General features: G+C 43.0%; 1 protein-coding gene across 1 annotated transcript in view; it reads right to left on the reverse strand.

Annotated features, from left to right (window-relative positions):
- RAB30 (RAB30, member RAS oncogene family) overlaps positions 1-24745 on the reverse strand; it is a 152844-nt gene that overhangs the window by 33462 nt on the left and 94637 nt on the right. The window contains exon 3 of the mRNA XM_069203942.1: positions 12989-13072. Coding sequence (XP_069060043.1) covers positions 12989-13072 — 84 coding nt within the window. The remainder of the gene's footprint in view (positions 1-12988; positions 13073-24745) is intronic.

The following is a 24745-nucleotide window of genomic DNA, read 5'->3' on the forward strand; positions in this document are numbered from 1 at the left end:
CTGGTCTCTCCTACTTTAACAAGCCCCTAAGCATCATCTTTGGGGAAAGAGGGATGCCCAAATAGATTATCTCTCCTACTTTCCTAAACACCCTTCCCCAAAAGATCTCGAGCTGATTGCATGACCAAAACATATGTAGCGGCCCCCCCTTGGGACCACACCTCTGAGTTATTAGAGATTGCAGGAATACCCTTTTTTTTTTTTTTTTCAAACGAGGGGTGAAATACAACATCCAACCTTTGAAAGTGAAACTAAGTGAAAATTAGTGCCTCAGAGACTAGAGTATCTAAACTCAAGGTATTTTCCCCCATTGTTTTTTATTCATGTTAATTTCCATCTCTCGTTCCCATTTGGCACTCAACTTTCCAATTACCTCTACAAAGTCATTGTGCAACTTTCTATACCAATAGCTCAGAGATGTATTCACTATCTTCTCCCTAAAAATCTGCCTGGCTAAATCCTGAGAAGCATCAATCTCTGGTCCCCAGTAGATGACAAAAAAATAGCCTGGATCTGAATACATAAATAAAAGTGTGAACGTTTGTGTCTGAGAACAGGACTTAAGGGGGTTGTAATTATTTTCCCATATACTAATCACCTACTTTATGGATCAATAAATCTGCCCACTTCCCTATTATCTCATTGGTCAAACTGGGATTAAGAAACGTACAATGCCTCAATGGGGTCTCCGCATTTATTCTGGGGATTCCATGTTTCCAAAATAGTTTATCCATCAAATGGCCCATGAGGTTTAAAAACGTATATCTGACTTTTTTGGGTGATGGGAGGATTAAGACGGGCCAACCGATATCTGAAACTCCCAGTCTCTTTAACATCTCTAACATCAGATGTAAAATTGAATTATCAAACAAGGAGGTCTGTGTTGAGAATCTATGGAGCTGCAGAATAAAAGAAGCTGTATAACATTTTTGAAAATTTGAAAGACCAAAGCCATCTTCGGACTTAGACAACTGCAAAACTCTTAAGTTTGACCTGAAGGTGTTTCTGGTTCCATATAAAAGATCAGATTACTTGCTCAAGTCTTTTAAAAAACATAAGCCTCCAACTTACAGGAGATTGTTAAAAATAGAAACAAAAATGAGGGTAGGATTGATATCTTAATTAATGCAGTACTACCCACAATGTATGGGGCAAGCCTATCTAGTTTTCCAGTGTGTTTGTAATTTTAGTCATCGTAGGCTTAAAATTATTCTTAAACATGTCTATTGCCTCCTCTGAATAGGAGACCCCCCCCCCCCCCCCCAATACATTTTTAGGCCTGGTCTATAATTTCCCCTCAAGGCAGCAGGAAGAATCTCTACCGAAGTAGTAAGTAAAAGGAGACATTCTGTTTTCTCCTCATTCATTTTACAACGCCCCACATTTGTAAATGTATTTATTCCATGCAAAGCATTCGTAATTTTAACCAAAGTTGGGGCTAAAAGAAGAGCCAAATCATCTGCCTATAACTTAATTTTTGACGGAAAGTAGCAGAGGGGCTGTAACCAAGTCAGAGTGACTGTGTTGTGCCAATGGCCTAATAAAAAGGGCAAACAGCAAGAGGGAGAGTGGACACCCTTGCCAAGTACCACGTCTTAAACTAATAAGCCCTGCAGGGGAATTATTAAGAACTAACTGTGCCATAGCTTCTTGATACAATAGTTGAAAAGGCCACATAACTTGAACAGGAAACCAAAATTCATCTAAAAATTTAAATAAATATCTCCTTTCAGCAATGTCATGAGCCTTCTCTGCATCAATCCACAAGATCACAGCAGGAGTAGCATCCTTCGTTACCATATCAATTCATTCATTCATTAATTCATAAAGTGTGTGTTAGCATAAAGAGTTCACCACTGATGAAAACCATTCTAGTCACTAGTTATAAGAAAGGGAGTGACCTTATCAATCCTATTAGCCAGGATTTTGGTATAAATATTATAGTCATAATTTAATAAGGTCATCAGTCCATATGATTGTGAATCTGTTGGTTATTCGCCTGTTCTCAAAAATTCACCAGTAGTCCTCTACAGAAAGAATAGGGACCTGTCCTCCCTCTGACAAATGGTGAAAAAAGGATAACAAAGGGCATCTAGGAGTTGAAGCAAAAATCTTTTAAAATTTTGGGCCAGCCCCATCATCCCTGGAGGCTTTTCCATTAGAGAGATCCTTTATATTGTCTTCCAGCTCCTCCTCTTTTACTGATCCTAATAAAATAGAGGCCGCTTCTTCCATAAAGGCAGGCAGCTGCACCTTTCAAGGAACTCTACCACCCGCTGTTCAGTCAAGGACAATGCATTTGATTTCCTGTGATTCTTCAGTAGACTTACAAGCCTGGGGATCCCATATTTTAGAGATAAGATTTTGATTAGTCTTGTCTTTTGCCCGCCAGGCAAAAAAGCAACCTATAGATTTCCCTTCCACATACAACTGTTGTAGGAAGTTCTTTTCATTGACTATTTCCTTTTAGAGATACTCATTCCTGGTTTTCTCCTTGGCATTAAACCACCTCTGAAATATGACTTGCAAGCTATCGGAGTCTAATTCTTGATAAACCCTATCTACTTCCTCCTCTAAGGTATCCACTTCCTCCCTCCTTTTCTCCCTCTTATATGACCGTAAGGAAAGCAATACCCCTGTATGGTGCATTTAAAGGACTCCCATACTATCGAAATGTCAGCAGAAAGCTCATTGGGGGTTAAAAAAAAATAATATATATATATACAGGGAGTGCAGAATTATTAGGCAAGTTGTATTTTTGAGGATTAATTTTATTATTGAACAACAACCATGTTCTCAATGAACCCAAAAAACTCATTAATATCAAAGCTGAATATTTTTGGAAGTAGTTTTTAGTTTGTTTTTAGTTTTAGCTATGTTAGGGGGATATCTGTGTGTGCAGGTGACTATTACTGTGCATAATTATTAGGCAACTTAACAAAAAAAAAATATACCCATTTCAATTATTTATTATTACCAGTGAAACCAATATAACATCTCAACATTCACAAATATACATTTCTGACATTCAAAAACAAAACAAAAACAAATCAGTGACCAATATAGCCACCTTTCTTTGCAAGGACACTCAAAAGCCTGCCATCCATGGATTCTGTCAGTGTTTTGATCTGTTCACCATCAACATTGCGTGCAGCAGCAACCACAGCCTCCCAGACACTGTTCAGAGAGGTGTACTGTTTTCCCTCCTTGTAAATCTCACATTTGATGATGGACCACAGGTTCTCAATGGGGTTCAGATCAGGTGAACAAGGAGGCCATGTCATTAGATTTCCTTCTTTTATACCCTTTGCCAGCCACGCTGTGGAGTACTTGGACGCGTGTGATGGAGCATTGTCCTGCATGAAAATCGTGTTTTTCTTGAAGGATGCAGACTTCTTCCTGTACCACTGCTTGAAGAAGGTGTCTTCCAGGAACTGGCAGTAGGACTGGGAGTTGAGCTTGACTCCATCCTCAACCCGAAAAGGCCCCACAAGCTCATCTTTGATGATACCAGCCCAAACCAGTACTCCACCTCCACCTTGCTGGCGTCTGAGTCGGACTGGAGCTCTCTGCCCTTTACCAATCCAGCCACGGGCCCATCCATCTGGCCCATCAAGACTCACTCTCATTTCATCAGTCCATAAAACCTTAGAAAAATCAGTCTTGAGATATTTATTGGCCCAGTCTTGACGTTTCAGCTTGTGTGTCTTGTTCAGTGGTGGTCGTCTTTCAGCCTTTCTTACCTTGGCCATGTCTCTGAGTATTGCACACCTTGTGCTTTTGGGCACTCCAGTGATGTTGCAGCTCTGAAATATGGCCAAACTGGTGGCAAGTGGCATCGTGGCAGCTGCACGCTTGACTTTTCTCAGTTCATGGGCAGTTATTTTGCGCCTTGGTTTTTCCACACGCTTCTTGCGACCCTGTTGACTATTTTGAATGAAACGCTTGATTGTTCGATGATCACGCTTCAGAAGCTTTGCAATTTTAAGAGTGCTGCATCCCTCTGCAAGATATCTCACTATTTTTGACTTTTCTGAGCCTGTCAAGTCCTTCTTTCGACCCATTTTGCCAAAGGAAAGGAAGTTGCCTAATAATTATGCACACCTGATATAGGGTGTTGATGTCATTAGACCACACCCCTCCTCATTACAGAGATGCACATCACGTAATATGCTTAATTGGTAGTAGGCTTTCGAGCCTATACAGCTTGGAGTAAGACAACATGCATAAAGAGGATGATGTGGTCAAAATACTCATTTGCCTAATAATTCTGCACTCCCTGTATATATATATATATATATATATATATATATATATATTTCCAAAATTATGACATCAATGACCTCTGTTTTCCCCACAATTATCATATTGACAACCCTCCTCCAAATATTTGTGGGTAAAGGGAGATCATACTTTAAGAACACCACCAATGATCCAAAAGCCTGCTAGATTGATGGGAGATATCCAGTAACGAGAGACAATGATCCTAAAAACAAATCTATCCAGGAAGCAGATTTATACTACTTCGATTGAAAAGTGTATGACTCCCCTGTCTCATTCTTTCTCCTCCAAATGTCCCTTAATCCCAAACGGAGGCAGCGATCTTCAAAAATGTTTTCTATTCTTTTCTCTTCCTGCTGCCGCCGGGGATTCGAGCAGTCCAACCTTACGTTTGGGGAGTAATTTAAATCTCCCTTAATCAAAATCTCTTTCTGTAACAGTGCTTAGTGCCTATCCTAGTTTCTGGCGATGACTCGGATCATCACTTATCAGACCATAATACAAAACTAGATTAATTTTCCTGCCATTTACCTCTGTAGGAATGATTATCCAGTATCCTTCCCAGACTTCAATTGGCAGGGAGATTTTCCTTAACATCCCTTTCCTGAACAAAATAGCCATCCCCCTTGTGTAGACTTTGAGGATGAAAAAACACCTTCCCAATGTTGCATGCTATTTACTTTATTACCTCTTTCCCTTTAATCCAATGCGTCTCCTATAACATAATGACACTAGGGCTGAACTGCCTACACCAGGAAAATATTGCCTCTGATCACCTTATTATTCAGCCCATTGCCATTGTGGCTAATTACACACACGCTTCCCATATAACTTGTGTCGACTATCAAAACGTGTATGGCCTTTCACCATTCTGTTGAGTATTTCCTCCTATCGCTCTCCTGAACCCTTGTATTTTTGATTGTCAATTTTCCAGCAAAAAAAAATAAAAATCCTTCCCTGTTGAACCATCTTACTTTCCCCACAAGTTCCCCTCTGCCCATCCATCTTCACTCTTCCCCGATGTGTCTCACCTGATGCACCCTTTAGTCCCACCCCTTCCATCCCTGCTAGGTACCCAACCTCTCCTGTCCTATCAGCCTATGAAGCGCCCTGTCCCAGACTACAAGGCCCCCCACCCTCCCACATAGTATAGGTGTGGTATTTTGGCTCCCATTGGGGGAGGGGTTTGACTGGCTCCCCTTCCCTCTACTTAATTTTATCTGAAATTCCATAAAGGTAAAGGCAACTAATGTAGCTAGAGCCTGGTAGCTCATACCCTCCCCACTTCCATAAAAAAAGCTCTAGTTTTCATTATCTGTGATAAAACCTGAAATCTGCCCTCCTACAAAATCTTTGCCCTTGCCCGTTGAACCAGCTAGGTTTGCACCCCTTTAGCTTTAAGTCACTTAGCATTTGTTTGAATTCCAATTGCCGACAGGAAGTTTCAAATGTCGTAGGGTAAATTTGGAAGAAAAAGTCTCAGTCCACATTTATAGACTTAAGCTCAACAGCCTTCCGCAAGACTCGCTCATGTATGCTATGTTCTGGAAATGTACTAATATTACCAAAGGCCTCTTTCTATCACTCAATGACATACAAGGAGGGAGAATCCTATGTGCTCTAGCGATTGACAAGTCTACACAGGGCTCAAAAAATCCACTCGACCACTCGCATTGGCGAGTCTTATTTGATCAGGTCGAGCTATTTTTAATACTTACTAGTCCCTTCTGGAGAGTGGACACTGAACAGGTGTTCTGCTCAGTTGAAAAGCAAAGGGGCAATAAAAGATGCCTTTAAATCTTGTCCTTGTGTCACATTTGCTCTGTGTTCACAGACATAGGTAAAAAGTCAGTTTTTCTAACAATTAATTTTCCTTCTGACTGCAGAGTTCCAGGACTTTGTAAGGTAAACTGTGTGACCTGCTGCTTAGAATGTAAAATAAAGCGATTTAGGGTGTCAGGATCTTCGTAACACACAACAATTAAATGACTAAGTCAACTGTGCAAACATTTCACAATATATATTTCAGTAGCTGTGAAACCCTTTTTTTATATTTCTGAGTGATGAAAACATATTTTAATAGGATGAAAACAATTTAGAATACTTTACATGTTGATGTGCAAAGGATATGTTTGCTGAAAGTCAATTTTAACAGATTGTTAATACACTATATAGTTTTATCAGTAAAGCTGCAGGTTAGTGGAGTGGTTTTTGGACGTTTCGTGGAAAGTTTCTCTGTGTTGATGACAATATGATACCACATCATGGTTTAGTAATATATTTGAAGGTGCAATCATATGTGAGAATTAAGAAAAAGGCGACTCTGTAAACTATTTGCCTAGGATCACACAATTTGACACCCATTTACGGGTCAAGTACATTACAGTTAGGTCGAGTAGATTATTTATGTTACTCGACCTGCAGGTCTAGTAACTATTTTTATGATTTTTCGAGCCCTGCCAAAGCTGGTTCATTGAGTACATGATTCGCTATCATATTTGTGACTGCCTCTACCATTTCCGAGTCAGCTTTCCAGTTCTCAGGTACATCTACAAAACGCATTCAAGCTCTGCATTTCGTCCTGTACTGTTTGGAACCTCCCCCCACAAGTTACAAACAGAAATGGTAAATTTCTCAGGGTCTTAGCAGAACTTCAGGCCTTTGCTGTGATGAGGCCTCATAGAGAAGGTATTTGGAGATCACCGATCTTCCTTTTACATGCAATGGTCATTGGCTGTGAGAAACATCACTGAGCAGACTGGCAATGGTATGGGGTGCACACATGTACATATGTCAACCAATGCTCGTTTGCCTGCAACACTGGGGGGTGAGTACAGAAAAAGGGAACTGAAAATAAGTGCTACAGAAAATACGACAACCTTTCTTACCATGAATGGCACAGGTGGCATACGGGCCACACCTAAATATGCTTTGAAGTCTAAACCCTCATAAGCAGAATCTCAGCTAGTCACACTATCACTGTACTTTAGGTTTACATTTCTGGGGCAGACCACTGAGCAAATCCACTGTTACTACGATTTTGAAGACAGAAAAAACTAAATATCCTCCAGCACACCACAATCTGCTGCCAGATGGCTGGCCTCCCGTGTCATGAACAGGGAGGGGACAGCAACATTCTGCATGCATGACATGAAACATTCAGAATAGTCAAACCACAGAAATAAGTTATGAAACATAACATACAGAGCGAAGGAAAAACAGGTCTGCAGGTGTTTCCCAGAAGAAGAAAAAACAACAAACTAGTGTTTGATTTTGACCTAACAAAATGAGTCCTTAGGGACAGCTTCTTTGATTCACTAAAAGGGGACAGACAGCACAGATATGCTTCTCACGCCTGAAAGAGAAACAAAGAAGCCAACACCTCAGCTCAAAATATAAATTGCAACCAAACAAAGCACCTGTAACCAAAATCAAGTACCTATGTGCCCATACCTTTAGTAGGGTTGTACCACTGAATATCGTTCTCCAGAATATTGATGTACAAGAACATCAAGGACAGAATATCAAAAGGTAACTACACATAGGGAAATATCTCGCCATGGTACACATGTAAGGTGTTAGGTAAAGAATAACTAGACACTTACCTGTTGATATTTTATTTTTGATATTTTGCCTCGATGTTGTGTCCCATCAATATTCTGATGTCAATATTCATGGTGCACACCCTAAAAGAGCTATGAGGCCACTGCACGTGGCTAATAGTGTTTTACAAAATGCCCAAATATCTAAAATAAAATGTCCTTCTGTCAGCATCACAATAGTCAGGTAGAGGAACAATTTTTAAACAATTAGGATATGAGATACTTCCAAAAATTGCTCACTAATTCAAAGTTAAAAGGAAAACATGTACTTTATAGCTTCACAATATAAATCTTGCAGTTAGGCCTGAAAGGAAGCCGCATAGCGAATAACGTGTGAAAAGATGAATAGCAGGATCAAATACAAATTATCTAGTTAAGACAACAGAACGCTTAGTGAGAAAGAACAACTTTTAAAGGGAGTTCACCTTAATGTAGATGTAAGGATGTCTAATAGCCAAGTCCGAAATAAAGCAAATGAACTGTAATACTTAGATCATGCAATATAAGCAGCATTGCAAATGACAACTAACTGTCTGTCCATGTGTTTATCACCTACCAGAGATATCAGTCTGTCTCAAATAAGTCCACACATTTCACTAGTCTTGCTTTCTTGTTTTGGCTTGGTGACTTCTTAGTTTTGGAAGTACCAGAGCAGCCTACTGCACTGGTTTAACAATAAAATGCTCTGTTAGGTAGAAAGTTGCAAACAACTTCACTTGCTCTTTCCTCACTTACTTCATGTGCTTTGCAAAAGCGTGCTTCCATTGCTGTGCATCGTGTTACAATGCACATTGGTCTAAGCCTGAAGTAGTGCTCCCATTTCATGCAAACTAATGAGACACATTAGTTTTCAGTAAAGGAAACTGAAGCAATTGGCTCATATAGTCCTGTTTATATGATGGATGCCTGAAGCCTAGCAGACAGCTCCTATTTTTTTGGGTTCCCGCAAACTTAGTTCTTGTGTAACCTTGGCCGTCAGCCTACAGTTTCACCATCCAGGCCTGTTGGACTAGTGCTCACCTCCAGAAAACGGAGAATTCCATGAGATGCAAATAGAGGGATGTACTCTTCCCTAAAGAGCACAAAATAGATTCACGTTTTTAAGGAGCTACTTCCTGTAGGAAGCTGGCTTTTTATATAGTGGACCAAAAAGAGGGACACTGTGTGCAAACCCAAAGGAGTTACAGAGGCACAAATGACACCCCAAATGCTCTCCTTTGTGGTAGTGTGCATGAGCAGTAAGGCATATCAGAGGGCAGTGTAAGCATGTACCGCACACACAAAAGCAGTAAGCAAGACACACACTCAATAAAGAAATGTGACGCCCATTAAAAAAAATAACACACTTTTATATACATTTTTATACCAAGATCGTCGGAATCGGGTGAGTCTTTTTCGAGTTATGAATTTTTACAGTATTCAAAAGTTGACATCGCAATATTTGGAGAGGTAATGTTATGCTAAGGGGATACAACAGCCTCCCACCACAAGAGTGAAAGTACTTGTTCATGGATTGGCAACTTTGCTTGTGCGGCTGTGTCTATGAGCCAGTGGGTGAATGTGAGGATGTGTCAACTATAGAAGAACGGGTGCCTCACTAATTGCAATGATGCACATGTGGTCGAGTAACTGAGTGACTTTAAAGGAGGCTGGCTATGCGTGTGTGACTGAGAGAACTGATGAATGTAGGGGACACAGGCAGTGTGCACTAAACAAGGGGAGTGCATTTGGGGCAAAGGCTGTGCTTGTGGGCAAAGGGCATGCTTTGGGGTAAGGAGAGGGTATCGGGGCAAGGACAACGTGGTGGGGCTGGGGCAGGCAGGGAGGTAGGGTGTGGGAGAAGAGGCAATGTATGAGTGGCTGTCGGTGTGTTAGGAAGAGGCAATGTTTGGGTGGCAGTTAGTGTGCGGGGGAAGAGGCAGTGTATGGGAGTGAGTGGCAGTAAGGCTGTGTTAGGAAGAGGCAGTGTTTCAGTAGCTGTCAGTGTGAGGCCGAAGAGGCAGTGTATGGGAGTGAGTGGCTGTCAGGCTGTGTTAGGAAGAGGCAGTGTTTCAGTAGCTGTCAGTGTGAGGCCGAAGAGGCAGTGTATGGGAGTGAGTGGCAGTAAGGCTGTGTTAGGAAGAGGCAGTGTTTCAGTAGCTGTCAGTGTGAGGCCGAAGAGGCAGTGTATGGGAGTGAGTGGCTGTCAGGCTGTGTTAGGAAGAGGCAGTGTTTCAGTAGCTGTCAGTGTGAGGCCGAAGAGGCAGTGTATGGGAGTGAGTGGCTGTCAGGCTGTGTTAGGAAAAGGCAGTGTTTCAGTAGCTGTCAGTGTGAGGCCGAAGAGGCAGTGTATGGGAGTGAGTGGCAGTAAGGCTGTGTTAGGAAGAGGCAGTGTTTCAGTAGCTGTCAGTGTGAGGCCGAAGAGGCAGTGTATGGGAGTGAGTGGCTGTCAGGCTGTATTATGGAAGAGGCAGTCTTTCAGTGGCTGTCAGTGTGAGGGTATACACGGTTACGTTTATGGTATGTGTCAACGGGTGAGTGGGTGTGCCCTCCTTGGCTCTGTGTACAATACACCCTGCTATGTGTCCAAGAATACTCCACCCTCCCTGGCCCTCAGTGAGCCATTACTTCATCCTTATGCGGTGTGTGTTTAAGGGCATGCGGGGCCACGACAGCCAGCTCCCTTCTATCTAATCACATGCGATGTGTGCAATATTCTCCTCCCAGGCACACACCCTGTGTCAGAATTCCAGAGCCTCTCTATCTCGTCTTGCCTACCACAGAAGCTCAGCACGGCAGGTAACAGTTTGACGGGGGCCTCGTGTAACTGAAGCCAAGTGCACAGTACTTCATTTGTAAATAAAAACGTGCCGGTGCCCAAAGCTTTCCTCTGAAAGACGCGGCTGCTGCAATTAAATGTGCGAACACAGAATCCTGAGGCAGTGTAATCCCAAAGCAACATCGGGCCTCTTAAATCCATTTACAGGCACTCCCTGTCCCTTCAGCTCACTCTTGCAGCTTTCTCCTTTAGTGACGCTTTTCCGTTGTTCTCTTCCTCCGCCTTTCCCATATGTGTCTTTTGCTACCAGTAAATGCTTGAGGCAGAAAAATATGTACCAGCACCTCAAAAATGTGTGCCGGTGCCCCGCACCGGAAACCACCGGCTCAAATTAAGCACTGCATGTGCACCCTGCATGGAGACACCCTGGGCTAAAGCACTAGGTGCGCAGCAGCTTCACCCCAGCCCCCGCACCACTCCAAGCACTCGAGCGGCACAGGCAGGAAGAGGGCCCGGTGCTCTTCGCAGCAGGAGGGCGGCAACAGTGTCTCAAGGGTGCACATGAGGGGACGAGGTGCCAAACCAAAATCAGTCAGCAGCAATCACCGAGTGGCCCCTGAGGGTGAGGTTCCTGTGTGCTGCTCAAGGAAACGAGTAGTCTCTACTTGAACCACTGCCACGCAGTGCATTTTTAGGCTGAGGGATAGTGTTCTCATCAGAGTAACTATTTGGCAGGGAGAGGCGTGTGCCTGCCAGCCCCCCGACGGTTTCCAGCTGACGCTGCAACGACACAGTCCCTTTCATTTCCTGCTCGGTGCCCTAAAGCACTCTTCTGCCTGCAGGCTCCCATGCAGTGAATACACGCATCTCCATCCCTGCGCTGCAGTGCAAGCAATCCTCCAGTGGACACATTTCGATTGGTGCAGAGTCAAAAAGTTTGTACCACCAACCAATGGCCATTGAATGTGGGGTGTGAGTGACACCAAGGAACGGTTGATGGGGGTCTGGCCTTTTGTCCCTGGCTCTGTGTACGGATTGTACCAGCTTTGCGAGACATTTTACATTGTCTATAGTCTGGCTTACAAATAGAGTTCGGACAAACATTCCAGAAAGCAGTCCACGAAACGACTGGGTGAAGACACAAGCCATGAAGTCCTGGCAATCCTGGTCAGCTGACAAATTCGAATTCGTTTTCACCAAGCCACAATTAGAGGACAACATAAACTACATACAAATAAATTGGACCAAGAATCACTTTCAAGTGCATAATAATAAAAAATGTTGGGCGCTCAAATTAATCAATAAAGTGCTTTTAAGTTATTTTGTTTTATTTTGAGTATCATTCTCATTTTCATCAGTATACGTCTTAAATAACATGAGGCAAAGACACACATCACCATAGGCTTATTATAACATGTTACGATACAGAAAAGCAAAACGATTTTCTGCCAAAACTAGCTTTAACACCCAGCAGCCAGCTATCAGCAAAGACGTGTTTCTTCAGGGCTTGTCAAATTTAGTCAGTCTACTATCCCAGTAGGTATCAAGCTCATATTTCCACCGTGTACTAGCTATGATTAACTTTTGGAAATATCAATGGAAACCCCCATTTTCCTTCACCTCTAGTGATAATAAAATTCATTAATTGATATTCAAACACAAAGCTAACGCTCGATCCATATGTACGACCGGGAGAACGCTCCTTGTTTTCTGACATAAGATTTTAAAGCAAGCATGGAGACTGGACAGTCCACCAGTGTTATATCTGAATAGCGCGTTACGTTTTTGGTGGAAAGCCTCTACTTATCGTCTCTGTTGCAAAGTTGCTGATAACATTTTGATGTTGTAATGAGAACGCTGCAGTCTGTAGCAATTCAGAGGCGATGGATACATGACCTTGATACCCACTGGAACGACCTTGTGTCATGTTATTTAAGATGTACTGATAAAATTGAGAATACTCAAAATAATAGAAAATAACAACTTATACACCTTTTATTGATTAATTTGAGCGCTCAACAAATTTGATTATCATGTTTTAAATATATGGCCAAACTGGGCAAATGGCTCTTGTTGTGGCAGCTCGCACAGAAAACTTTTTGATCTGTCACTTTCAAGTGATATGAGTATGTCCTCCTTTTGAGTGAACACATGACAACTTAACAATGAGAAATTTTGTAATATCATCATGCATCTTTTTATATTCCAGCACCGTTAATAATATTGTCACTGAATAAAAAGCAGCTTTGTGTTACAAACCTTGCGCTCATTACACATGTATCTGCACATTAGCTAGTTAATACAACTAAAAATACAACAAACTGCAATTTAAAGTAAATAACCATACCTTAATTTTTTCACCTTTAATTTCCACAGTTTTAATCATAAAGTCAACCCCGATCGTAGCTCCCTGACCAGGTGGAAAAAGGCCCTGCAAAGATAACTATGATTAGCTATGAAGGCAGACATTGTTCAATATACAATAGTACACTGTGCAGTCCCTAATCAATATCACTCCCCCCCCCCCCCCCCCCTGTGTTTTTGGACACCAGCAAGGCACCCTTCTTAAATACTCACAACTCTTGGCGGTGAATATTCAAACTGATCAATGCAATTGAACTTTTCAGTGTGGTTGAGAAAGAAATGTTACTCACGTTGCTCTGGCACTCCTAGGCTTAGCAAATGTCTCCAACTATCAACTTGTCAAAGTAACATTCTGTATTAAGTCCAAAACACTATTTTTCAAATTGAATCTGGGAACCGTTCATGTGCATTCTTGCGCAGGCACGAGTCTGCCAACACCAGCTCCACGCATTACACGTCTTTGTTCGAGAATGTTAGACTGGTGTGAAACAAACCTACAATGTCGGAACGTGCTGCGTCCCCAACGTGGAGTGACGTGTACGAATGATACCTTAAGTCTTGTGATAAGGGCTGTACAGGTGTTGGATTGCGCTGTTCAACTGAAACGCATTATTTAAGACGCAAACAACTAAGGTATTTGCTACATAGGTCCTACCCAACGGTGTCAGCCTCACCACCACTGGAGGCGCAGCTAACATGCGACCAGGGTAAATGCTACGTAAAATCCATCTTCACCAAAACTGAACTTATGCAACCTGGAAATGACAGATACACAACCACCTGAGTATACTTGCTATGGTGACTTCCCAGGAGCCACACAGCGGTAGGCCGCTGAGGGAGCAGCCTGAAACTTGCAAAGTGAAGTCTCAGGGAATCCTCCTGTGGACAACAGGGTGTCACTGAGTTGCTGGAGCACCAGGAGTACAGGTGCTGATCTGAGACCAAGTGGTCTGTGGCATATTTATTTGATAACCACATTTTATTGTGGTTAAGAGTGCAGGAATCATTCACCGTGACACATATTATCCTGTAACAGTCATATACTAAGATGTGGATGGCATATTTTTAGCAGGTTTGGGTTATCTATGAAGCAGATATTAGGGTTAATGGAAGAAGGGCGGCCTGAGGAGGGTAGCGGAGCAGGGGTTCTGGCCCAGTTCCTCACTCAGCCAAACACGTAACTGTCTCTGGCAGCCACCCATAGCTCATCCGTCTTCTGTCTGCCCTAAAAGGAGTAGTTTAGAGAGCAGAGGTGCACCGTAGGAGAAGGAGAGCTGGTCAAGTGACCTGGGTTGAATCCAATAAATGGTGTGGAACAATTGCAGAAAACAGAAGACAAAACGAAAACTAGAGGAAAGGGACACAGTGGTAGGCACTGGGGAGATGGCAGCCTCGGTCTGCCAAGTAAAGAAGGGAGCTGGTCTTACGTTTGGAGAAGGGGGAATGCAACAACATTAAATGCAATGTGGCGAAAAAACACAGGAAAGCATTTTTTTTATATGCGTCGTTGCCCCTAGTGTTGAACAGCGCCCAACTCTAAGATCATATCACTAATTAAAGCGCCCCTCCCCAAACAATGCCTGTCAGTCAGGGTTCCACCACAAGATGAACATGGTTCTTTATGTGGCGCTGGGGGGCAGGAACAGGTGTATGTGCCAGAAAAAATAAAACAGTGTGACTGAAAGGCCAAAGAGGAATTGACATAACATTTGAAGTGGGGGAACACAAATACTGCATAGGAGAGCCTCTCCTCTGGCCAAGTGACCCAAGACCATGCAAGGCACAGCCACGATCTGTAGTGAAACCTGTGGCAAGATGGAGCGCAAATGAAGTTAAGAACAACAATCGGGTCAGGGGCCAGGGACAAGAAGCTAATTAGGCCATTGAGGCAAGTGACTGTTTCCAAGGCCTATAATCTACAACTTTCACCAGGATAATTACTAGTAGGCTACAGAACTGCCCATGACTGCTATAATGACACCTCCACAAGTTCTACCTTGATGCGTAATTCAAATTTATGACTACCATTCCTGATGCACATAATTAGGAATGGTAGTATTTTGGCCTCCTTTACTCGCACTTAAATTTACACCAGTGAGGGGGTAGTAAATCAGGAGACAGGAGTGGACATGTAAGGGTGGGGACACATGCAACAGATGGTAAACACCCATATACCTGCAAATGTGTGGAAATTCACGACCATTTTGCAGGTTGTTTCCAATCCTGAGTAGATGCTAAGTTTTACTAACGTCAATGCAGGAGTAAGTGTTTTATCAGGGTGGAAAGAGAAGGCAACTCCCACAATTCTACATGGAGATTCAAAAATGGAACTAGTATGAAGGCACTAAGCATTACATTTCCACATACGAAAATGCATACCTGCTACATTTCGTTATGTGTAAAAGTTCACTCCTGCGCGTATTTCTGGGAAGCTGTAAGATTTGCAGCTTCACAGAAGTACTGCAATGACTTACATTTACAAAAAAAACAAAAACAAAACGTAGAGATGAACCTACAAATGTACATTTTCAACTCTTTTTTTTTAAATCTTAGAAAGTAGTTTTTTAAATATTTTATAATGACAAGTACATACATGTTGAGTAGAAGTTAGTCCTGAGGCATCAAAATGAAAGCAGACGTTTTCCCACGGAAGAGCGTTCTGCAATTTTCTTTTAGTAACTACATGGCTCACATGGCCAGTATTAACATGGCTAATTTTAATTCAACAAAGAGAAAAACAGAAATAAGAAACACAGCAAATAACTACGACCCTAAAACAAATCTGGACTTCAAAATAAACGACTGAGCAGCCCTCCAATCAGCCTGTCAATGTTTGTTTACAGTTTTGACCACATGACTTCCCCTACAGCAGCGGCTCTCACATCACCTACTACTCGTTGCACGGCTCCAAAATCAAGTCAAGCTCTTTGCGCAGCTCACCAGCGATCCCTGCCTGGCATCAGGCTCAAAGACCCTATTCACACAGGACCCAACCCTATTGTACCTCGCTGTTTGATGGTTATACGAAAAGGGGAACAGATTTTTTCAAATTTTAGGACTCCATCACTGACAAGTGCTGTGAGTTTTTCCACTACGTATATCGACCACACTTTGGACCACAACATTTGCATCGAAGGCAAGGACGAAGCGCTCCAGTGTTGAGCTATAGTCAGTCTCGGTACCAGAAACAGGTGAGTAATGAGCTTTCCACTCATTGTGGTCAAGGGTTACTCATATTTGTAGCATCCTCCACACCCTGGTACCCGCTGAATGACTAGGTCACACACACAGCTGTAAGTCACACGCCTTTATTCCTCTGGGTGTACCTGTGACCGCCAACATTCTAAACCAAGGTTTTATTGCATTTTAGTCTTGCGATTACATCAGACTGATACAGAGTCTTCAGGGAGCCAGAAAGGTTCGGTTCTAAATCATGCAAGACACTACAATATTGCTCTCCAATGTCACCCAAAACCAAAGTCAGGGGGTCCATTCTGAGCTCCAACCACACTAACTTTCCTTTTTTAGACGTTTTGTGAAGTGGACCTAACTTGCTTGTGGGGGCAGCACTTTCAATTCTGGATACCTAGAGTCCTAGGCGATGCACTTTAAATAGACATAATTAGATACTGGCACACCTAACTGCTGATTCAAGGAAGAGAAACACCCTCTAATTGCGCCTCAAAATGAGTCATAAACTCTGTGGGTAAAAGCCACAAACAAACTAACCTATCACATAATAAATATGATGTTGCCACCTTGGCACACCCAAGCCATGGTCCCCAGTGCTTCACTGTTTACTTGCTGTGTTAAAATAGTCGACACTTCGGAATGCTGGTTTATTTTTAAAGTGAACAGGCATTATCTATTAAAAGGATGGGCTCGTTTTTTCTTGCAGGAAAGCACAGCCAAATGCCACCATTGGTTGACTGTTCTATCACACTGAGATACCAAGGCGCTATAATTACAATACGCGTCCTAAGCTTCTCTACGTGAGACAAATGTTTTCAATTTTCTCTCTGTCAGGTACAGAAGATAAGTGGTTCGCCTTCTGGGAGACACGAGAAAAGAAGGCCAAATTATTTTCAAAGAGGACAGAAAGAAGTCATAGCACAGCCGAGTAAAGGATTCCAGAGTAAGGAGAGAGTCTGTACAAAGAGTTACTGGTAAGCAGTGTTTTGTACTCTTGCATCTAGCCCTCTTCTAACTATGAAGAAACATAGTGACACTTTTATTTATCCAATTTTTTTTTTTTTAAACTAATTGACAATATCGATGCAGACGCCATTTTGGGATGTAGGTTATGAAGACATGTATTATCAATAGTACGACTAAGATAATTTGTTACTACCATGTGATTGTACTGTAAGACCAGGCTAATTAAGATGTGGACCAAGTTATTTACACTTTATGTTTAAGTATTACAAGCACTGCCTTGATACATACTTCTAAAACAGAAAGATGCCAAATATACTTTAGTTGTCGCTTCAACTAGTGACCAAAATAGTTCACAACAGTGAATGAGATGGAGTCCCAGGATATGTTTCTACTAAATTTCTAGTCGCAACGTTCAGTAATCATTTCAACTAATGTTTTTTTAGGGGAAGTTGAATCATAGAAAATGAATGCGTATTATTTGGAAGTGAGCTGCACACCTCACTACATATCACGCTGCAAATGCTAGAAAGTTCTATAATGCAGGCATGCTTTCTAATTCTAAATATTTATTTAGTTAATCCACTAAACCACACTACAGATGCAGGTGAAGGTTTAAGCAACATTAGAGAGATAATAGATAGGACTGCTGCCAAAGGTACAAAGACATTTACTGCTACTAGTGGGTAAAGTAAGTTACAATATTCAAGTCCACTGTCAAAGACTGCTCCCACCACCGAGTTTGTCTGCATCAATGATATTATACCTTGAGGCACTTAGTTGGAATAGTCAGGCTGGACAAACCATATCAACTGGCCTGTCTAGCTCAATTGCTTTAATCATTAATGACCTCCAAGCACCTCAATATGAAGCTCGAGCTACGCTGGCTCCAAAAGTGGATGGTTGCACTTAGGAGCATTTACTGTACAGTATCCTTTGGCTTTTGATCTAATAAGATTTAGAACCATGTAGGATGTTACAGGACACACAGAATTCAATGTCCTAGAGACAACTGCTGATGGTTTGTGCTTTGTGGTTGGATTCTGTAACCCAAAGTTAAATATGATAATTGCAGGCGGAAAGAAACTCAGAAAAGGGTTAGTTTAGTATTACTCACCATCTCAGATTGGAGACAAAGGAAGCAAACCATTTGCTTACGGAGTGTCAAGGTTCACTGACCATTGTTGAAGAGGGTATGATAATCATCTGTACTGAATGCTATGTACAGGTTGAGAAATGAAGAGATGATTTTGTTAGACCTGTCAGCCATATGGTTTGGGTCTTCACCGAAACCTATTGCCTTTCTCCACTATTTTTGCTGATCTCATTTTTTTGGACTTAGTAATATGTGCACCTTACCATTGCTAACCAGTGCCAAAGTAAGTGTACTCTCTCTTTTAAAGATGGTGAAATTGACTTAAACTCAACTGGAAACTTTAATTTAGGTGTAAGTGTCTAATTGTGCCATCCACTTGAGTAGCCTTTTAAACATTCCGTAGGCCTGCTATTGCAACCTGTGTGTGCAGTTTTAAACTATTTCGATCTCACCAAAAAAAAAAAAAATCTTTTGTCCAAATGCTGGAGCCCATGTGGTGCATCAGTCCCAAGGTGCACTACTAGTATACACAGATAAAAAAAAATAGATACATTTGAATCAGTTTAATCCATACTAGTTTGGGCAGGTATGGATTAAACAGATTACATTTGGACTATTTTTGTCTGTGTGTACTAGTAGTGCACCTTAGGACTGATGCACAGCATGGGCACCAGCTTTAGATCAACGTTTAGCATGTCTTGAACAGAACATGCACCAGGGTCTCACACTAAAAACTATGCCATTGAGCATTAGTCAAGAATTAACAACTTGAATTGATAGTGTGCATTCTATCACATATATAAAAATAAACAGTTTGCCAGGCCTAAACCTTCTTTTTTTTACTACACATAAGTCATCCCTCAGATAGGGCCTACACAGCCCAGAGGCCAGGGTACAATGTATTTAAAAAGTTGGACATGTACTTTTACCTTTGACATGTCCTGGTAGAGGAAAAACTCCTAAAATAGTTTTTTTTCTACTGCTGCTAGGCCTGCCTCCACCATAAGATAACATTAGGTTAGCCTATTACAGTTAATATTTAATAACTTTCAATTGGAAGCAGGTACAGATGTTGAGTTTGGTGTCTAAAAAATAGTAATTCAAACCCCTCTTTATTGGTAAAGTTGGATTTTAGGTCACAATTCCAAAAATTAAACTTTTTGAAATTGTCATTGTCTTGTACCAAACATTTGGTGCCTGCAGCCTGTATCCTGTGTCACAGGCTACCCACGTTTAGCCAACAATTGGTCTTTGCGTGAACAGTAGCTGGCAGGATGGGGCATCTCTGATCTACCACACTTTCACACGACAAAGGATCTGCTTGAGCACACTCACAAAGTATCTGACACTGGTCTATTGTGACCCCCCAGACGAACTGTAGCCATGGAAGGGAGACAGGAAATTACAAACACTTCTGGGGGCGAGGTGGAAACCTCCAGAACCTTTTCCTACTTCAAAAGTGGGCACCATGTGTAAATAATGGATCCCCAGACCCAGCTCTTCTGTATCTGTGGAAGACTCAGGACGGCTGTGCTGCTCTACAAAAATGACCTGTATTATGTTGCCCTGCTGTCTGAGTGAAAGGACTGGACTGCATCCTGAACCCAGGACCACAGGAGTGACTCCAAGGGCTAGGTGGTTGGCCTTCCAATCAGCGCCTCAGGGACAGAAATGGCTCCAACAACCTCGAACCAAGCTCCTGGACTCCGTCTGCTGTGATTCCTACCCACGTAAGTGGTGCCACCCTAGTCCTGGACCTTTGGAAGTGGTCCTGAAGGTGCACTGCCAGCCGTGCTGTGGTCCAATGAGCGGAAACGATGCAGCACAATGCATCTCTTCGCAGCTCAGCTTCACCGCACCTCCGACACAGGGCCTTGCATTGCAGCCTGTAGTCTTCTTAGTACTGCCACTGCACAATGCATCCTCGCTGCAGGTCTTTGTACCTCAAGCCCCCTGTTAACAAGCCCCTGATGACAACACTGGACACTGTCACAGCCCCACAGCTTCTTCAGAACTGCTGGTGTGCAATGCATCTGACTCAGGACTTCGTTTTGCAAGCCCCTTGTCGACGGCATCCTCGACAATGATGCAAGACCTTGCATAGCAGCTTCGCAACTCTTTGGATCCGTCATGCATGAAGCATCCTCAATGCTGGACCTTGTGACGCTCCACAACCAGGATTTAAGGTAGTCTTGATCAGCGAGCCTAGATTGGCCCCTGTATCTGGCTCATACTCCATCGTATCGGCCTGAGCATGTGACTTAGTCCCCATCTGGTACAACCAGATAACCACAGTTGGTGCTTGGTGCGTCTAGACATTATTTTTACTTGTATTATTTCTAGTTCTACTGGTTGGATTTTTGTAATTTTGGTGCCAAATAATTTATTAAATATGTTACTCTATGTTTCTACATTGGTGTGGGATTTTGCTTGTGTTGTGTTTTCACTTTATTACTGTTTGAAGTACTGCATAAATACTATAAAGCTTGCCTCTAAGTTAAGGCTGATTGCTTTTGTACCAAGCTACCAGAGAGTTAGGCACAGGTTAATTTGGGGTTTCTTACTTTACCCTGAAGGAACATGTAGTTGCTGCTTGAGTAGATTTTTAACCTCCCCCCCCCCCCCCCCCAAACTGGTAACCCCATTTCAAACAGGTTTAGATAAGTCAAATTTACTTTAAGGTGTGCATCATTCTGTGCTTAAACTTAGTTTGACAGGTGAAAGAACCTGCTATGCATAACCATGAAACTACTAAATACTAGATTGAAAAGGACAAATTAGTAACAAATTTAAGCCAAACTGTTCATTAATACTCTCTTGATTCTTTGGAACAAGATAAATATTATAATGGACATATGAAGTATTGACTTGAGAACACAAATATGGTTTTCCCTAATGGCAACGCGTATACGGTGTAAGGCCCGTGCAGGTTTATAATGTACAAGCTTCCTGGTCTACTGGACTACAGTTCTGTGGATGGAGCAGTTTATCTGAGGAATTGAATTTTTTCTAACGGGAACTGATGTAGCTTGGCACAGAAGCCTGCTGTATGCACAACAATACATGGGTGCTGTAGAATGGCTCATACAGTGATAATGAAGATCAAATATTTTAATTTCATCAGAACTGTTAAGTAAGTAGGTGTAATATTATCTTAATAATGAACACGATATGATGATAGTCCTTAACAGAAATCCCTGGCATATGATAATTGGCTCTCTTGGAAGAAGACAGGCACATTAATATTCACTTGGAAGATGGCTTATGAACATAACAAAGGATGAGGAGTCGCTCTGCAACGTTCTTGAGTGACACATTATGCATTTTGGGTTTGGAACAGCCTGCAAGTACATGCTATTTTTTCTCTCTGGCATTCTATTATTGACTATGAATTTTATAACAGTGAAAACACAATTTAACAGATGTCTCTGATTCACCACCCATTGTCTCGATCCTTCCTTAATTCCACAGGATGCTTACTTTGCAAGGGCTGAGTTTAGTCCAAGCACTATACCCACTAGCCAAGACCCTCTCTTAGCACAGTGTGGCAAAAAGGCAGCCACAAAATATCATGCTGTGGCTACTACAAGGCAATGGCTAAGTAAAAGCTAAAAACAAAATGTAAGGTGAGGCAAGCACGTCTGGCGCCTTGGGAGTATGGTGGGAGCACTTTATGAAACAATAAATGCAATTAAAATAAACAGTCCCTCAGTACATATCAGGTATGTCTACCTGCATAGCTAAAACCAGTGTTCATAATTGACTGAATACTTATCAAGCACTAATTGAGTTTATATTCATTTTAGAATGGTTATCAAAAATGTATTTGAGCAGTGACATTCTTTACTAAATCCCAAATTTCCCATCCTGCCTGCTAGGTTCTTTCTCTCGAGATCTTATGGCCATTTCTGAGATTTATCAAATGTGGCAGAGCCTTGTGTGCAATTTCAGCAGATCTTTGGAATCACTTTTTACTAGCTAGCTACTGTTGACAGCCATGTATCCTTCCTGAAGCATCTGAAAGCTGGTCACAAAGTAGTTATGTATGTTAGAAGAGTTATTAGCATGACATAAAAAAACATACATTTTCTCAAGCTTTCTTATATTTGATACATGTAGGAACATGGCTCCTTGTTGCAGTTAAACCCCCCATGCCCCCCCACCGCCCCAACACAACTTTTGCCTCATACTGATGACTGAGAAGTGTGCTGGGACCCTGCTAACCAGGCCCCAGCACCAGTGTTCTTTCACTAAAAATGTACCATTGTTTCCACAATTGGCACACCCGTGGCACACAGATAAGTCCCTTTATAAAAGGTACCAATGGTACCAAGGGCCCTGTGACCAGGGATGGTCTCTAAGGGCTGCACCATGTGTTGTGCCACCCTAAGGACCCCTCAACTAACACATGCACCCTGCCATTGCAGATTGGTTGTGTTGGTGGGGAGAAAAAGGCAAAGTCGACATGGCATCCCTCTCAGGATGCCATGCACACAAAATACTGCTTCTGGCATAGGTAAGTTACCCCTCTAGCAGGCCTTATAGCCTTAAGGCAGGGTGCACTATACCACAGGTGAGGGCATAGCTGCATGAGCAATATGTCCCTACAGTGTCAAAGTCGGTACCTAGACATTGTAAGTACAGTGTGGCCATATTGTCAAACGAACTCCACAGTTCCATAATGGCTACACTGAACACCGGGAAGTTTGGTATCAAACTTCACAGAATAATAAACCCACACTGATGCCAGTGCTGGATTTATTAGAAAATGCACACAGAGGGCATCTTAGAGATGCCCTCTGTATTTTACCCAATCCTTCATTGCAGGACTGACTATTCTGTGCCAGCCTGCCACTGAGAGATCAGTTTGACCCCCTGGGGTGAGAGCAGTTGTGCTCTGAGGCCAGAAACAAAGCCTGCACTGGGTGGGGGTGCTTCACACCTCCCCCTGAAGGAACTGTAACACCTAGCAGTGAGCATCAAGGACTCAGGCTTTGTGTTACAATGCCCCAGGGTACTCCAGCTAGTGGTATGCCCGCCCCATCCGGACACAGCCCCCACGTTTGGCAGCAAGTCCAGGGAGATAATGAGAAAAACAAGGAGGAGTCACCCTCTCAGCCAGGTCCACCTCTAAGGTGACCAGAGCTGAAGTGACCTCCTCCTTGGAAAATCCTCCATCTTGCTTTGGAGGATTTAGCCTAATAGGATTAGGGATGTGCCCCCCTCCCAAAAGGGAGGAGGCACAAGGAGGGTGTAGCCACCCTCAGGGACATTGGCTACTGCCCTCCAGCCCTAAACACACCCCTAAATCTAGGAGTTAGGGGCGGCCCTGAACCCAGGAAATCAGATTCCTGATGACCTACAAAGAAGAAGGACTGCCTAGCTGAAAAACCATGCAGAGAAGAAGGAAGACGACAACCGCTTTGGCCCCAGCCCTACCGGCCTGTCTTCAACTTCAAAGATCCTGCACCAGCGACGCACCCTGCGGGCCCAGTGTCTTCTGCCAACTCAGAGAACTGCCCTGCAACTACAAAGGACCAAGAAACTCCTGTGGACAGCGGACCTGTCCAATCAAGCAAGGAGAAACCATCTTTAAAGGGACTCACCTCACTCCAGAAGCGTGAGTCCCCCACACTCTGCACCTGACACCCCAGCCCATGTCCAGAGAAACCAACACTGCAGCGAGGACCCCTAGGCCACTCCCATGACCTGGTCACCCTGAGATGACCTCCCTGCACCCCCACGGCGATGCCTGCAGAGAGAATCCAGAGGCTCCCCCTGACCGCGACGGCCCAGTAACAAAGAACCCGACACCTGGAAGTAGCACTGCACCAGAAGCCCCTAGGCCCGAGAGGAACCAACTACCGGTGCAGGAGTGACCACCAGGCAGCCATCATCTTTGCCCAGTCGGTGGCTGGCCCGAGAAGCCCTACTGTGCCCTGCCTGCATCGCCAGAGTGACCCCCCCTCCCCACCCGGGTCCCTCCATTGAAACCAATACAAAACCCGACACCTACTTTGCACACTGCATCCCGCTGCTGGTGTATTTTGTATGCCTGTTTGTGATCTCCCGCCCCCCCCCCCCCCCGAGTGCTCTACAAAACCCCCCTGGTCTGCTCTCCAAGGACGCAGGTACTCACCTGCTGGCAGACTGGAACTGGAGCACCCCAAGTCTCCATAGGTGCCTATGTTTTTTGGTCCCCTCTTTGACCTCTGCACCTGACCGGCCCGGTGTTGCTGGGTGTTTGGGGTTGACTTGAACCCCCAACGGTGGGCTGCCTATGCCCCGGAGACTGAACTTGTAAGTGTTTTACTTACCTACTAAACTAACTTGCACTTACCTCCTCAAGGAACTGCTGAACTTTGCAGTGTACACTTTTAAAATAGCTTATTCCAAAGTTCTATACTTACCCATGCCAAGTACCTTACAATGTATGTATCTACTTGAAATCTGAATCTTGTGGTTCTAAAATAAAATGTTTGTATATGA

This window comes from Pleurodeles waltl, chromosome 8 (assembly GCF_031143425.1).
Source record: "Pleurodeles waltl isolate 20211129_DDA chromosome 8, aPleWal1.hap1.20221129, whole genome shotgun sequence".
Lineage (NCBI taxonomy): Eukaryota > Metazoa > Chordata > Amphibia > Caudata > Salamandridae > Pleurodeles > Pleurodeles waltl.